At 32.4% G+C, this 16,500-nt stretch overlaps 2 protein-coding genes across 6 annotated transcripts in view; one reads left to right on the top strand and one right to left on the bottom strand.

Moving 5' to 3' along the window:
• The window catches only part of LOC127738100 (zinc finger protein 410-like), a 36,870-nt gene extending 35,500 nt beyond the window's left edge, over window positions 1–1,370 (bottom strand). For 4 of the 5 annotated variants that reach the window (XR_007999939.1, XM_052249208.1, XM_052249207.1 and 1 more), the window contains exon 1: window positions 1,202–1,370. The gene's annotated coding sequence lies outside the window, so the exon portion shown is untranslated. The remainder of the gene's footprint in view (window positions 1–1,201) is intronic. The other variant, XM_052249209.1, reaches the window with a different exon arrangement.
• A 175-nt stretch (window positions 1,371–1,545) lies between these two features.
• Window positions 1,546–16,500, top strand: LOC127738102 (uncharacterized). Its single transcript, XM_052249211.1, has 7 exons — window positions 1,546–1,661; window positions 3,718–3,785; window positions 7,200–7,254; window positions 9,534–9,664; window positions 10,276–10,378; window positions 14,549–14,638; window positions 16,304–16,500. Exons 1-7 carry the CDS (start codon window positions 1,644–1,646, stop codon window positions 16,418–16,420), a joined length of 582 nt encoding a protein of 193 aa, XP_052105171.1. The 5' UTR covers window positions 1,546–1,643; the 3' UTR covers window positions 16,421–16,500.

The raw sequence follows: 16,500 nt of genomic DNA, 5'->3' as shown, positions 1-16,500 counted from the left end.
TCTATGTTATTTGGTTTCTGGTGGAGAGTTGTCTCATTGGCAATCATACCACATCTTCTTATTTCTATATAATAGTAATTCAACTTATCATTGTCAATCATGAGTAGTTCCTAACAAACTAACTTAACATTGAAAATTGGTAATAAATTGAAAGTCATTAGATCATGACCTACAAGGGCAGGGTCTCGAAATAGTCATCAAACTGATTTGTACTGATAGTAATGTCAGTAATGCAACTTTATAGAAAATATCATTAATCCATCACAAATTGTTCCCATCAACTGACTTAAGCAGAAAAACTTAATAATGCCTCCGCAAGAAAAGCAATACCTATGTCTCGCCTTCTTTTACTTTTATCACAAGCGAGAAGACAAAAATTGTATGTGGGGTCTAATATGTTACTTGTAAAAAGTGTGCAATAATATGTGGTCTGTAATTAATAATAATTTAGGATAATTCTTATATGACTTGCATATGAGGGAATATGTTTATATGATTGGTCGAGAGGGCTTCCGGTATTTGCTCTTGACGTTATTTATTTTTCGATAGACGACGTTGACAGAACTACTTTTTGTAACCAATGTAAACAAGATGGCAGCGACGTTCAAAATATTTATTTTCACTACGAGTTCATCGTTAAATCAAATAATATTATATATACACAAAACATTTATTTTAATGATTATAAGATATTTTAGTAGTTTATTTTTTATCAGATAGCAAATTGCATGAAGTACTTTTTTTTGCGTTAACCAAAAAATATATTCATGCACCAGGCCAATTTAGTGACGCAAATATACAATGTACGTGTGATAGAGATTATGAGTGGGGAAATTAAATTTCGTCTCTCCAATTTTAAAGAATTATAAGGATTAAACGCCTTTTTAAAGGAATTTATTGGTGTATAAACTGGACCAAGTCACTCACAAACATATCATAAAAGTCCTTCTGAGTCCTTCAGACTTTCATTTGTTTGTGAGTGAATTGGTCGAGTTTATACACCAATAAATTCCTTTAAAAATGCGTTTAATCCTACAATAAAATCAACAGTGATTTGCTTGAAACAATAATTTCAACCTGAGTAAACTATATGCAATAGTACAATGTGCTATAGTACATTGTAGTCTCAGATCAGGTAATAAGATATTATTTCATGTAAAAAAACTATAAAACCATGGGAAAGATAGAAGAAAATTATTACATGTTATTTTCTACTGTTGAAGTGTGTAAATATATGATTCTGTACTGTTAGTCAAAATGTTGGATTTCCTTTTGTTTTTTTCAACTTAAGAATTTTCAAAAGGCAAAAAATAATGTACATATATAACAACTAAAGTCGCCTAAACAAGTCTTCATACACAGTTGCACGGAACAAGTGTCAGGTCCGATTCGACTTGCATATTACTTTTTAATAATTGTTTTCGCACTTTATTTTTGCTTATATTCCTGTTTATGTATTTTATCTATAGATTTTAAGAAACAGTAAAATCTTCTTTGTATCAAACTGATATCCATTTGAACCACAGTAGACGTATTTCTTAATGTTCTTTTTTTCAAGAGTTGTCTTTCCTGACCCAGAAACGATAGTGCTTTTGTTGACATTCAGAATACTAAAGCTTTTTTATAAGCAATTGACACGGACAATGAGTATTCTTGCAAGAGTAAGTTTCAAAAACTATCGACCAGTCAAGGGTCTAATTTAAATAAGTTATTAGAGAAAAATAACATACATTTAATTTGTTATTGTAATATTAAGGGCTAAAAAATCAAAAATCTGTGATAGCATATATGTATGTTACATGTTTCAAAGGGGCATTATACATCCTTTATTTTGTTAAATTGTGTACTAGTTCTCTTGATATTATAATGGCACTGGCTGCGGTTACATGGAAATGTAACAATAATATAAAAATTATTGTTACATTGGAGACTAAATGCCGGAATGCAGGATTGGGTAAGAAACCGATTAATTACGAATGTAACAATAATATTTGGGTCTACGGTTACATTGCGTCATTGTTACATTAAACTTGATTAAAGACTGCAATGTATGATAGATTTATTAAACTTAAACCTTTTTCTAAACAATTTAAATGATAGAGCAGCAATATGCATAAGTGCACATTCTTTAATGATTGAAAGGGGAAGACATCTAAACATTCCTAGAGAGGAAAGATACATGTACTGTCCTGTCTGTAAAAATGGGGAAATTGAGAATGAACAACATTTCTTGTTACAATGTAATAAATTTACCTCAAAACGAGAAATATTAGAAAATAAAATAAATGTTATATTTTAAATACAACGTAACATCACCACTAATGAAAAAATATCTCTATTGGTTAACAATAGCTCAGCATTATTACTTAGACTGTCTTCCTCTTTCATATCAGAGTGTTTAAATATTAGAAATAGTGTAACTTTTCATTCTATCATGATATGTTATCATGTAACTTTTCATTCTACCATGTCAATTAATATAATTATATGTATGCAATAGGTCTTAACCATTTATTGCTGAAGGTCCTGTTTTCGATTCTGACTTGGGGCGCTGGAAATTTCAGTACATCACAAGGGTGATTTTCACCCTCCCACACACTTCTTTGGTACCCATACCGGAATTTAAACTAGAATGGGTACTGTGTCTGTGGGGGCCTCGGTTGGTCAAAGTTGTTCCCTACTTTGACCTGGAGATCAATCTCCTGATATCTCTCAAGTGGCCCAGTGGTTCTCTCTGAGTACTTCGGCTTCCTCCACCAAAATAACAGACAAATATAAAAATATACGTTCAGGTTTTTCACATCCCATCTTTTATGATAATATTCTATACAAAGCACAAAAATGTCGGCATTCACCTCAAAATCTAACCAAACCTTTAAACAGACTTATATATTCAGGAGGGATATAGTTATGATACTGTTGTTAGGTCATTAAAGATGGCATTTTTTGGAAGTAATATTGATTCACTCATATGGTGTTTGCATCGGAAATGAACACATTTATTCTAAAACCAGTTGTTGGCATGATACAGGTTATATTCTTTTTGTATATTTTATGATGGGATGATACTAAACCCCTAATGGGAGGGATTGTGCTTGATTTTCATATGATGAAGAAATAATCTTTCAATCAGTTTAATTGAGGTCTGGAGCTAGCATGTCAGTAACTTCTAGTAGTCCTTTGTTAATTTATGTTGATCATTGTCATTTTGCTTAGTTTCTTCTGTTACCTATTCTAACATCGGACTCATACTTCTTTTAAACTGATTTTACTGTGCATATTGCTGTGTGTTTGTTTATTCTACATTGGCTAGAGGTATAGTTGGAGGGTTGAGATCTCGCTAAAAATGTTTAACCCCGCCACATTTTTGCACCTGTCCCAAGTCAGGAACCTTTGGCCTTTGTTAGTCTTGTATATTTTCTAATTTCGGTTCATTTATATGTTTCGGAGTTTAGTGTGAAGTCCATTCTCGCTGAATTAGTATACATTTTTGTTTAGGGGCCAGCTGAAGCCCGCTTCCGGGTGCAGGATTTTCTCTCTGTGTTGAAGACCCATTTGTGGCCTTGGACTTTTTTCTGTTCTTTGGTTGGGTTGTTGTCTCTTTGACACATTCCCTGTTTCCATTCTCAATTTTACTAATAAAATAATGGTAATTCTATAGAAGTATTAAGACCAGTTTGTATGACTTATTTATTTGTTTTATCATGTTTATTGCAGGTGTTTTCCATATTACAGAACACATCAAGCCACACTGTTTGTCCAAAGTGTTCCAAATTTTTACAAAGGTTTGTTATTCTATGTATATTTTATAAGATTACATGTTTTACATGTATTGCATAAACTATAGGATAAGTTATTTTTGACATTTGATATTTATTGGTTAATATCAACACATGGCAGAGTGAAACAAACGCCACTAACTTGAAATAGCTATTCATATATTACCTGGGCTGCAGGCATACATCTGTGTACTCATTCTGTAGATGGACGAATCTAATTACCGGTACCAAATACAATTTTTATTAATTTAACTTAATATTACACATCATGCTCAGTTTAAACTCTGAAGCAGAAATAAAAGACCAATACTATGTGCTGCACTCATGCACACTAGGAAAATTTAGTATTAGCCAAAGTCTAAAAAATGAAAATAACACTATTAATTAAAAGTAATCCATTGTCATTTTCAGGGTTCATTGAACAAAGTCGTATTTTCACAATTATTTAATATTTTCACTAACTATATCATGTATATTAAATATCAACTATAATTGGTCTTAAGAATATGATCATTGTAATGTGTACATGTCCCCTTGACATCTGACCTTGACCTCTTTTTCATAGTTAATCGATAAACTTAAATCTTATAAATGTTATGAAGCAAGTTCCTCAGTAGCTATTTATATAATCAATCAACCCTTTTTGGTCTATAGAATCCATATTTATTGTTATGATTGATATATTGATATTACTGAAATGTCAGTTGAATTTCAAGGGTTGTCACAAGAAAATTTTACTACTGGATTTTGAAAATGAAATATCCTACATACAAAGTAATTTAGATACTTAAAATCCTGGTCGGATTTCCATTTTTGTCTCGCCTTGACGGAGTCAAATATCGAGACATAGGTATGCTGTTTCCGGCATCGGCGACAGCGGCGTCAACAATGTATTAGTTTGTGATTAGGTCTAGTTCATGGTGAACCACTAGTGGTAGGTCAGTGATATTTGGTATGATTGTATTAGCATTGGCACATCTCATTACCATGGTGATTATTTGGCCCCGCCCCCTCAGTCAAGGTGTATTGACTTTGAAACTTTTCATAGTTTACATGTATTAGTTTGTGATTAGGTCAATTTATGGGGAACCACTAGTGGTAGGTCAATGATATTTGGTATGCAATTGTATAAGCATTGGCATATCTCATTTCCATGGAGATTATTTGGCTCCGCCCCCTTAGTCATGGTCTATAGACTTTGAAATTTTGCTAAGGTAACATGTATTAGTTTGTGATTAGGTTTGTTCACAGGGAACCATTAGTGGTAGGCCAATGTGAATTGGTGTTAAGTTGTATAAGCATTAGCACATCTCATTTCCATGGAGAATATTTGGCCCCGCCCCCTCAGTCATGGTCTATTTACTTTGAAACTTTTGCTTAGTTTACATGTATTAGTTTGTGATTAGATCAGTTTAAGATGAACTGCTAATGTTAAGTCAATTATATTTGGTATGCAAATTTATTGGCATTTGCAAGTATTGTTTCCATGGGGATTATATAGCCCCACCCCCTCTTCATGGTTCATTGACTTTGAAACTTTTACATAGTTTACAAATTAATGTTTGTCATTAGGTTTGTTTAAAGGGAACGACTTATGACGATAAGTCAGTGGAATTTGGTATGCAGTTGTATTAGCATTGGCACATCTCATTTCCATGAAGATTGTTTAGCCATGTACCTCAGTCATGGTTCATTGACTTTGAATATTTGCATAACTTACATGTTAAAGTATTGCTATTTTAATTTCAACATTTGCATAATCAAAATTAGAAAAAGGCGAGACATATCTCTGTGATAACAGTTTATGTTAATCACATAGTTACTTTTGGCACAGGCTCTTTTTGGAATCTATGTACATTTGTACATATGTCTCAACTTAAAATCTTGGTTGTTTATCATGAATATACATTGTATCTTAAACACCTATACTTAATACAGAAAAAAATTAACAAAACAAATTGCTAAGCCTGCTTAAATGAATGTTTTTTATGGGTGTTTGTTATTTTCAAAATGTGGAATGACAGCCCTCCTAAACTTAGACATTACTAGAAAACTAATGTTTCACCATGATCTCGCCCATGGCCATTATATATATATATATATATATATAAACAAGTTTAAATTGAAAACAACTTTCAAACCTATGATTGCGTTGGATAAAAACCGCAATTTTTATACGTGTGCATGCAAAACAAATTTCTTGTTACAGGGGTCTAAATACAGCACAAACAACATTTTCAGAAAGACCAAAAAAGTGAAAAATTATATTTTAACAAAACGCATTTGACTAACAGGTCGAACAAGAAATGTTCTTAAACCCTGCTGACTGCCATTGGCGATTGCCAAATAAATGGATTACAAGGTGTAATAAATGGATCTTACATGTAATTATAAATTTAATACCAAACAGAAAACAATAAACTTGCGGCAAAGATGGTATACCGCATACAAAGGTGCAAAGATTTTTGTACACCATATCCGGATTTCGACAATTAATGTCTCTTCAGTGATGTTAGGAATCGAAACGGTATTTGGAAGGCCATATAATTTACCTCAATTAAGGATAGACTCTTGAATTTTGAGGAGTCAAAATAGGATGAACAGATCATATAAACCCGAAGGCAAATATAATACAAGCCCAAACGAAAAAATATAAACAAGTCTAAATTGAAAACAACGTTCAAACCTATGATTGCGTTGGATAAAAACCGCAATTTTTATATGTGTGCATGCAAAACAAATTTCTTGTTAGAGGGGTCTAAATACAGCACAAACAACATTTTCCAAAAGACCAAAAAAGTGAAAAAGTATATTTTAACAAAACGCATTTGACTAACAGGTCGAACAACAAATGTTCTTAAACCCTGCTGACTGCCATTGGCAATTGCCAAATAAACGGATCACAAGGTGTAATAAATGGATCTTACATGTAATTATAAATTTAATACCAAACAGAAAACAATAAAAAAACAAAGATGGTATACCGCAAACAAAGGTGCAAAGATTTTTGTACACCATATCCGGATTTCGACAATTAATGTCTCTTCAGTGATGTTAGGAATCGAAACGGTATTTGGAAGGCCATATAATTTACCTCAATTTAGGATATATATATTAATTGACTTTCAAGTGGAACATTATTTTACTTGTAAGTCATGGAGAAAAATTAAGAATTTTTTTTTTTTTTTACACATTCCTTATTGATTTGAACAACCATTCTGTTAGAATGATTTTTCAGATCATAACGCATTTTAAAACATTTGTTTTAACTGAGTCAAAAACATGCATAGAGACCACATAAACAGTACAAGCTCCTTGGAGCATACAGTTACAATCCTTGGTTGAACATTAGTAATGACTTGATGTGATATTATTACAATGTAATTGTCCATATATTTGAATGTTTTTCCTACTTTTTAGATGTAACTACAGAGCCACATCCTTATCTTTAGGGAAGTGGGAACCAGATGGTTTAGTGAGTATATCATAATCATTTTATCTTAACTTGTTTCTAATACTGTAAATTATACAAAGTTGATCAATTATGCATATAACTGATTTTATGATATTTGGTAGAAGTGTTGTTAACTGGTTTGTTTCTGTATTATAAAGAATCAATACATGTATCAGAGCCAATACAGTAGCAGTCAGTTTACAACACTTATATATATAGAATAATTCTAAATCTCCATGTTATCAAAGAAACTTACTGTTGTGCATTGCACAAAGTAATATATGAATTAACTTTTCTTACAATGCATATTTTGGTCACTTGAGGATATTTCTGATTTCTCTATCAATTACTATAAACTACAACTTAAACTACCATAATTCATTTTATTTAGTATTAGAGGTTTCACCATTCTTATTTTCAACATCTACATTCTTGCAGTTTTCTGTATGTTTTATGAAAAAAAATGCAACATTGAATTTTAGTGAAAATGTCAATTAGAAAAGCTGTGTTTTTTTCAAGTCATAACAAACTTTTTAATGTCCTGTCATTTTTAAGTTAAAAAGTATGATACTTAAAAATTGTATTATATGCATCAAAATACAAGTCAAGTAGAGATGATGTATCCTATATTGTAATTGTCCAATATATCTTTTATCTGTATTAGCCCATTGGTTGAAAAGCTGTATTAACATCAGCAGAGCAAATTTAAAGTCATCAATATTAATGAGGTTTATCAATTCATTAATTAAACCACTATGAACAGGAATATGATATATAGGAAAAAATGCTTACTGTAATTTCAGAAATTATTGCTGCATTTATTATTTGAACAAAAATGCAAGTTTAGTTATAGCGATTTTAGGAAAAGCTACATGCAGATATATGTATTTGATTTCTTATTTTTACCATACTCAAGTAGTAGCATTATTTGCATTATTTAAAACCTTACAATTATTTCTGAATTTACAGTTTATAAGTCAGTAAAGGTCTGTTGTACATTGTTATTATGAAGTTTTGTATACAATACAAGGTAGGGCAGGTGAGGGAATGGGTCAGAAAAAATAAATTAGGAAAATAAACTACCCAAAAATTATAAAGCACTGTATAAATTAAGTTAAGTAATTATCTTGATTTTTTGTCTCACCTTGAAGGAAAAATAAGGTCAGACTTAGGTGTGCTGTTTTCAGTGGTGTCATTGTTGTCAGCTTCAGCAATTAGTTAAAGATTGTGATTAGGTCAGTTTAAATTTCAGCTAAACCACTAATGGTCAAGCCAATAATATTTGGTATGCAGTGTATTAGCATTGGCACATCTCAATTCCATGGAGATTAGTTGGCCCCTCCTCCTTCAGTCATGATCTATAGAATTTAAAAGTTTGACATAGTTTTACATGTTGAATTTTTTGATTAGGTCAGTTAAAGGGTAACAATTAAATGCACTTATGATAAGTCAAAGATATTTGGTTTGCAGTTGTATTATCATTGGCATGTCTAATTCCCATGGTTTATTGACTTTGAATGTTTTAAATATTTCGCATGTTATGGTATTGTTTGTTGCCTTTTTATACGTCCGTTTACGGGATGTATTATGGTATACCGTTGTCTGTCTGTCCGTCCGTCCGTCCGTCCGTCCGTCTGTCTGACTGTCGTCAACATGTCGGACATTAACTCAAAAACGCTTAAACCAATTTGCATAAAACTTTGGTGAATTGTTTATATCTATGACATGAGCTCCCTTTAGTTTTTTATAAATTTTAGATTTTACGTTTCCGAGTTATGGGGTTTTATTCATTAAAAAAAGGGGGATTTTCCAGTTTTCGGACAATAACTCAAGAATGCTTTCACTAACTTGCAAGAAATTGTGGTGAATTGTTTATATCTATTGACATGAGCTCCCTTTTGATTTTTATAAATTTTAGATTTTACGTTTCCGAGTTACAGGGTTTTATTCAGAAAAAAAGGGGGATTTTACAGTTTTTGGACAAAAACTCAAAAATGCTTTCAGCAGTTCTTATGAAACTTTGGTGAATTGTTTATATCTATTGATGTAAGCTCCCTTTAGAATTTTATAAATTTTACATTTTACATGTCTGAGTTATGTGGTTTTATTCATTAAAAAAGGGGGGATTTTCCAGTTTTTGGACAATAACTCAAAAATGCTGTCAGCAATTCTCATGAAACTTTGGTAAATTGTTTATATCTCTTGTTGATTTCAACATTTGCATTTTCCTATCACAATAATATACAGACATATATCTCTGTGTCAATAGTTTATTTGATTTAATTTTGATTATTTTGTAGAATCAACCACCAGAAATACCAGAATATGACGAACTAAACATACAAATAAAAGGATATGATTTTCCTGTTTTAGAAAGCTATACCACTTATGTTAGTAAATTAGCAAAAACATTAGGCATAGAGACTAACAGGTGAGTAACTAATGGTTATGAAGGGGGATGGTGTATTAATTCAGGACACAAAAAATTCTTACCATGCTTACAGCCACTTGACATAACCTAAACAAAAGAATCAACCTCTTTATTGCCATTCTTCATCTCAAAGTCACAGCGAGTTCTTAAACACTGAGCTAAAGCTAAAACCTTAATGCAAGTTCAAGATGTTCCCTTCCTTGGTTTGACCACTATTTTTCTGTTTAATAATTGATACAAATTTGCTAGATGTTAACTCATATCCATGTGAATATGTATTTTTCATGCAAGTTGAAAGCTTACCACACTTCAGATTTTTAGGGAGATATCATATCTAAAAGGTAAATATAAGATATTTTTCAGTATATATTGGGAGACACAAAAGCAAAAAACATGGGGAGACAATATTTCTTTTTGGTTTTATGTCAATAGCTAGGATTATCTTCGGGCATATTCAAGGGAAACTTCTTTGATATAAGGTAGAGTGATTTACCCAGGAGAATGAGTATTATTTTAAAAGAAGATATCTCTGTTAAATGAATAATCCTTAAAATCTCAGTTAATTGTCTACAATGCTGTAATAATTAACTGTTCACCATTATTTTTTGTAGCTATCCAGTACCAGGAAAGGCTGCAAAAGTAGAATTATTTTATCATGAGTCAGAAAAAGTAGAACACAATTATAATTTAACTAAATATGAACGAGTCGTACAAGTAAGCATAAATTATTCTTATAATTATAAGAAGGCATTTGCACATAGACCTTAATTAAATATACAGTAAATAATAAGGCGAAAACTATTGCAAATAAGTCTTGAAGTTAAGAAATTTTACATTAGCTACATAGGGAAGAAAGTCAATCACGCTGTGCCTGCAGTGCAAGATACACCCTTCAAGACCATATTGAAATTGTTGCCATGTTAAGATGACCACTGTAACTAAAGATAACAAAATTGGGATTTAACTGTTTTATTCAGTAGTTCATAAAGCAAAAAACTACTAAGATGATTTCAAAAATCATTTTAGATGACTCTGCTAGACTTTACGATTCCTGTCTCACTGCAGAATGGAGATGTATATATTGCAAATTTAGTGGAATATACATTAAAATATTACCGTATTCAGGCTTGTAAAGTCCGCACTGGTACATTGTCCGCACCCCCCTTTTCGCCATGAGAATTCAGGAAAAAAAAACTTTGTGTGACTGCTTGAAAATGTCTAATGAAACTCCAGTAATTTCAAATCGTGTGTGATCGTTTGCAGTATTCTCATGAAAAACCCTGTTTTTCATCATGAAGTAGAAGTTGAAAATGCTTGTATATGATTCTTGAACACTCCACAAGTGTTTAGATAAGTCAGAATCACAAATAAACCATTGGGTAAGTTATTAATCAGAAGTTCGTATAGCACTTGTAAATCGAAAATAATTACGTTGAGAGTGCGTGTAATGAAGTAAGATCTTTGGATTGTCAAGTGACCAATGTCATACAAAACTAAATTTAAATATAACCTTAATATAAAACAAAACATAAATAAAGTAAATTCAACATAAATGATATAATGAAATGAATAAACACAAATGTAACCAAATAAACACACACAAAATGGAACTAAATATAATGTTAAAATATGAAAAATGAAACAAAATGATTTCAGTCTTCACACCCTCATTAACTCTGCACACTAATTGGTAAGGTTGACTGTTGCATGTACTGTAGATATAAAATTGGGTTGTTCCCCTTGGATTTCTTTTATTCGTTAAATGGACAGATACAACTATTTTCACACATTTTTGGTTGATTCTGAATTGATGAAAAGAACACTAGATTATATAATTTTACTGCAATAATAACTTCAATGAGCCATGATGACTTTAAACTGCATGATACTGCACAGACTGCTTAATTCCTTTGACATATATTTTAACAGACGTTTTGTATATTTGTAACGGATAATTTCACCAACTTCAGGCGTTGTAATTGATATCAGCAAACATCAAGTTGTTACCATATTAACAATGACACCATTTGTATCTTCGACACCATATATCATCAACCAGTCAACAGTATTTACTATGTGCTATACGCACACCAAAACCAGGCCTAAAAACTTGAACTCAAAAATTAGTTATTACTAGAATATGATTTTGAAACAGTTCCGTTCTTTAGTTAAATACTATTAAATATATCCATTACATTAATTAAGTCTCCCAAACGAAGTTTGGGAAGACTTATTGGTTTTGCTCAGTTATTATTATTATTCTTGCTCTTCCGCCACTTTTTTTAATGAATTTGTCCGCACCATTTCTCCAAAACCGCTAGTCAGATTTACTTACGGTTTCACAATATGTTAGATTAACATGTCTAGTGGTGCAATCAGGGTTTCGTTTGTGCATTGGGGTCTAAAAAGGGGTACTTTGAGGGGCCAAAAGAAGGGAGGGGTTTACTATAGAACCCTATGGGATTTTTTAAATTTTTTTTTCAAATAATTATAACTTGAAAACCGTTAGTGATAGACACAATCTATATGATTGAAAATGTTCTACATAATAAAGCACATCTAATGAAATAAAGGGTTCGTCCCCAGGGGTCACCCCCACCCCCTGCCATTTGACAAAGTTGTAATATCTTGTAAGTGGTCAAGATCCCCACCCCTAAACCATATATATTCTGGTTTGTCATGATAAAGCACATCAAATGAAATAAAGGGTAAGTCCCCAGGGGTCACCCCCACCCCCTGCCATTTGAGAAAGTTCTAATATCTTGTAAGTTGTCTAGATCCCCACCCCTAAACCATATATATTCCGGTTAGTCATGATACTGCACATTAAATGAAATAAATTATTAGTCCCCAGGGGTCACCCCCACCCCCTGCCATTTGAGAAAGTTGTAATATCTTTTAAATGGTCGAGATCCCTACCCCTAAACCATATATATTCCGGTGAGCCATTATACTGCACATTAAATGAAATAAAGTATTAATCCCCAGGGGTCACCCCCACCCCCTGCCATTTGAGAAAGTTCTAATATCTTGTAAATGGTTGAGATCCCCTCCCCTAAATCATATATATTCTGGTTTGTCATGATAAAGCACTTCAAATGAAATAAAGGGTAAGTCCCCAGGGGTCACCCCCACCCCCTGCCATTTGAGAAAGTTCTAATATCTTGTAAATGGTTGAGATCCCCTCCCCTCAACCATATATATTCCTGTTCGTCATGTCACAAAGATTCGAATGATATATAGGGTCAGTCCCCAGGGATCCCCCCACCCCCAATGACCTAATATCTTGTAAATGGTCGAGATTCCCACCCCTAAACCATATATATTCTTATTCGTCATGCCAAGAAGATTTGAATGATATATAGGGTCAGTCCCTAGGGATCACCCCCACCCCCTGCCATTTGATAAAGTTCTAATATCTTGCAAATGGTTGAGATCCCCACCCCTAAACCATATATATTCCTGTTCGTCATGTCACAAAGATTCAAAAGATATATAGGGTCAGACCCCAGGGGTCCCCCACCCCCAATGATCTAATATCTTGTAAGTGGTCGAGATCCCCACCCGTAAACCATATATATTCTGGTTTGTCATGCCAAGATGATTTGAATGATATACAGGGTCAGTCCCCAGGCATTACTAATGCATATAACTTTACTGGACTTTGCCCAATGTCAGGCGAACCTGGGAATGACGAATTATGGGAACTTCGTTTGAGAGACTTCGTAACAGCATCCTGTTACAATCATTTCTTGTGTTTGAATGATCTTCCGCTAAAACAAAACGCATGCGTCAGTATGAAACTCCCAACACAGAAGAAATAATTGATTACGTTTTGTAGCTAATACATTGTAATGCATAAGCTGGTTGATTTATATAACTTTTTTCATACCGGTAAATACAAGCAGATTCCAGTTTATGTTACGCAATGCTAAGAAAAGTAACAAGTCATTTGTAATGAAGCATTTTATTTTGATATTTATCAGTTAATATTGGATTTTGAATTAAATTTGCATATTAATATGGATGAGGTAAATTATTAGTTTTGAAAATTATAAGGGTGCCCTCTACATTTTCAATACCAAACATGGCGAAGCGTAAAAAAACCTCCCGAAATCGACAACATGTCGGACAGTAACTGAAAAACGCTTTAACCAATTTGCATGAAACTTTGGTGAATTGTTTATATCTATTGACATGAGCTCCCTTTCGATTTTTATAAATTTTAGATTTTACGTTTCCGAGTTATGGGGTTTCATTCATTAAAAAAGTGGGGATTTTCCAGTTTTCGGACAATAGCTCAAAAACACTTCACCAATTTGCATGAAACTTCGGTAATTGTTTATATATATTGATGTGAGCTCCCTTTCGATTTTTATAAATTTTAGATTTTATGTTTCTGAGTTATGGGATTTTATTCATAAAAAGGGGTGATTTTCCAGTTTTCAGACAATAATTCAAAAGTGCTTTGAGCAGTTTTCATGAAACTTTGGTGACTGGTTTATATCTATTAAGATAACCTCCCTTTAGTTTTTATAAATTTCTGATATGACATTGAGAAGTTATTGAACTTTATTCTTTGAAAAAGTGACGGGCGTATCATGCACTCATGGAGCAGCTGTTGATTCTCTTATTTCTTGCTTATCTTACCCTATAATCTGCACCCCTGTCTGGCAATATTAATTTTGGAGAAAAAAAATACAAAGGACTATACAAGTCTGAATACGGTATCTGAAATCTGTGTGGACTAGTATTAACCAAAATTTACTTTTAGAGGATTTTTTTTTAAGTTGAGTAGATTTATTTAGCCACAATAAAATCAATGTAGCTGTCAACAACTTTACAATACCATAGCATTAAGACTGTCTTAAAAACTTATTTCAGATAGAAAATGTACCTTCAACATTATTGCCAATATTCATAGATGCTATGAAATTAAATGCAGCACCTGGCATAGAAGTAACTATAAAAAAGGTTAGTTTCTTCATTTTGGTTACAGTATATGTGCTAAAATATAAAATCGGTAATGACATGAGCTTCAGTACTTTTAAGATCTGGGACTGTGTGTAGTTTCTATATTGGGTGGAGATGACCATTATGTAAGAATTGAACTTATCTTAATATTGCTATCTGTTCATTTCAATCTGTTTTATATTTAAGTTTTTCCAGGAATTATTTCTTTGTATTTAAGTGCAAAGAATGAAAAAAAATTAATGTACGTCTTTATCAGTGGACAATGAGGATGTGACCAATATAAGATAAGAAATATTAGGTTCAATTTATACCTGGTACATCAGTAATTATAATTTCTAAAATAATATATACAATGTGACTATTATTAGATAAGTTAGAAAAAAATATGTCACAAAACTTATCTTAAACCCCTTATTTAAAACAACACTTGTCAGTGACGTTTTGGCCACCATGACCTACATTGAATGATTGAGTGTTTGTGGATAATTTTGCAGTATGGTTCATACATTAGAAATCCTTGTTGATAAATCAAACCTGACAGCTGATAAAATTTTTATTGGTCATAACAATAACTTGGTAAAATTTACCTATCATTTAAATGGAAATTAAATGGGGAGATGACAAAGTAATAGGTTTCTAAAAGCCGTAATATATGCCCCCTTTTCTAGCTAAAATTCCAAGTTAGTTTAAACAATAATTTGATGGAAATAATTTTTTTTTTTTTTAGCTCAACTGGCCCAAATTTGTCAGATGGTCCCAGTTGCCAACTAACATGGCCACCAAGGTTTAAATTTATAGATATCTTCAGAATGTCAAAAACTACCTTCTACCTATTTTGACTCCTTACTGGAGTTATTATCCTTAAAAATTGGATTTTTTTTGTGATTTTGGCTATTATCTTGAAAAGTATAATAGCTAGATGATGATGAAAGATGGCGGTTTAATATCTAGTGGCAAGTTAAATGCTTATTCAGGAAGAGAATATGTTAACATGAATCTGAACCCTGCTTTGTTCTAAACCATCATGCTGAGCAGAATTTTAACATGCTAGTTTCTGCAGGAAGACATGTCACCTTACCCCTACACATTATTCTGACCAAGGACAATCTCCTTTGCTCCAACTCCTAATTGCCGCATGTTGAACTGAGAAGCTGCAAATATCAATTTTCAAGTTAGGGTTTGACCTGGCCAGGAATTTTAAAATCTACTGACATTTCTACAGAGAAACTGTAAATAGCAAAGGTGGTCTGCAGGACAAGATCTAAAAATAATTCAACATCAATGGACGACTCCATATAGGAGTTATTGCCCTTTAAGGAAAATAGTCTCTTTGTTTGTGTTTTTGCAGAAATTATTGTAGATACAGAGAAACTGTATGTAACAAAAATTATCTGCAGGACAAGATCTACAAAGAGGTCAACATGGCCCACAAAGTACACACATGAAGCAGCTGTCATTCTATGAATTATGCTAATGATTGGAAGACTTTTTAGAAAGGGTTTTTGAGTAAAACAAAGTAATGGGAAATTGGCCCTACCTTTTTATTTTACCTGTTACTTGTACAATAGTTGGATGATTGCAGAATAAAATAAAAATCAAGAATTTGATAAAAAGTGAGATTTTTGCATTTGTATTACTAGCTTTAATTTGGGTCATTATTTTCAGCCTGATCTTGTTGAAGATGATGATCTTTACATACCAGATGAAGAAATGTTGGCAATGAGAGCCAGAGTGGTTGAGCTTGAAGAGAAAAGACAAGATTTGAAGAAAGGAAAAATATGAATTACATTGAATGTTTCTAACTGAAATCTGTTTGTACCTCTGTGTCAAAATTTTGTGGAATAAATATTAATATTATTGTT

This window comes from Mytilus californianus, unplaced genomic scaffold, assembly GCF_021869535.1.
Source record: "Mytilus californianus isolate M0D057914Y unplaced genomic scaffold, xbMytCali1.0.p SCAF_4, whole genome shotgun sequence".
In the NCBI taxonomy this organism is placed as follows: Eukaryota; Metazoa; Mollusca; class Bivalvia; order Mytilida; family Mytilidae; genus Mytilus; species Mytilus californianus.
The sequence above is the reverse complement of the archived record's forward strand: the minus strand, read 5'-3'. Positions and strand labels throughout refer to the sequence as shown.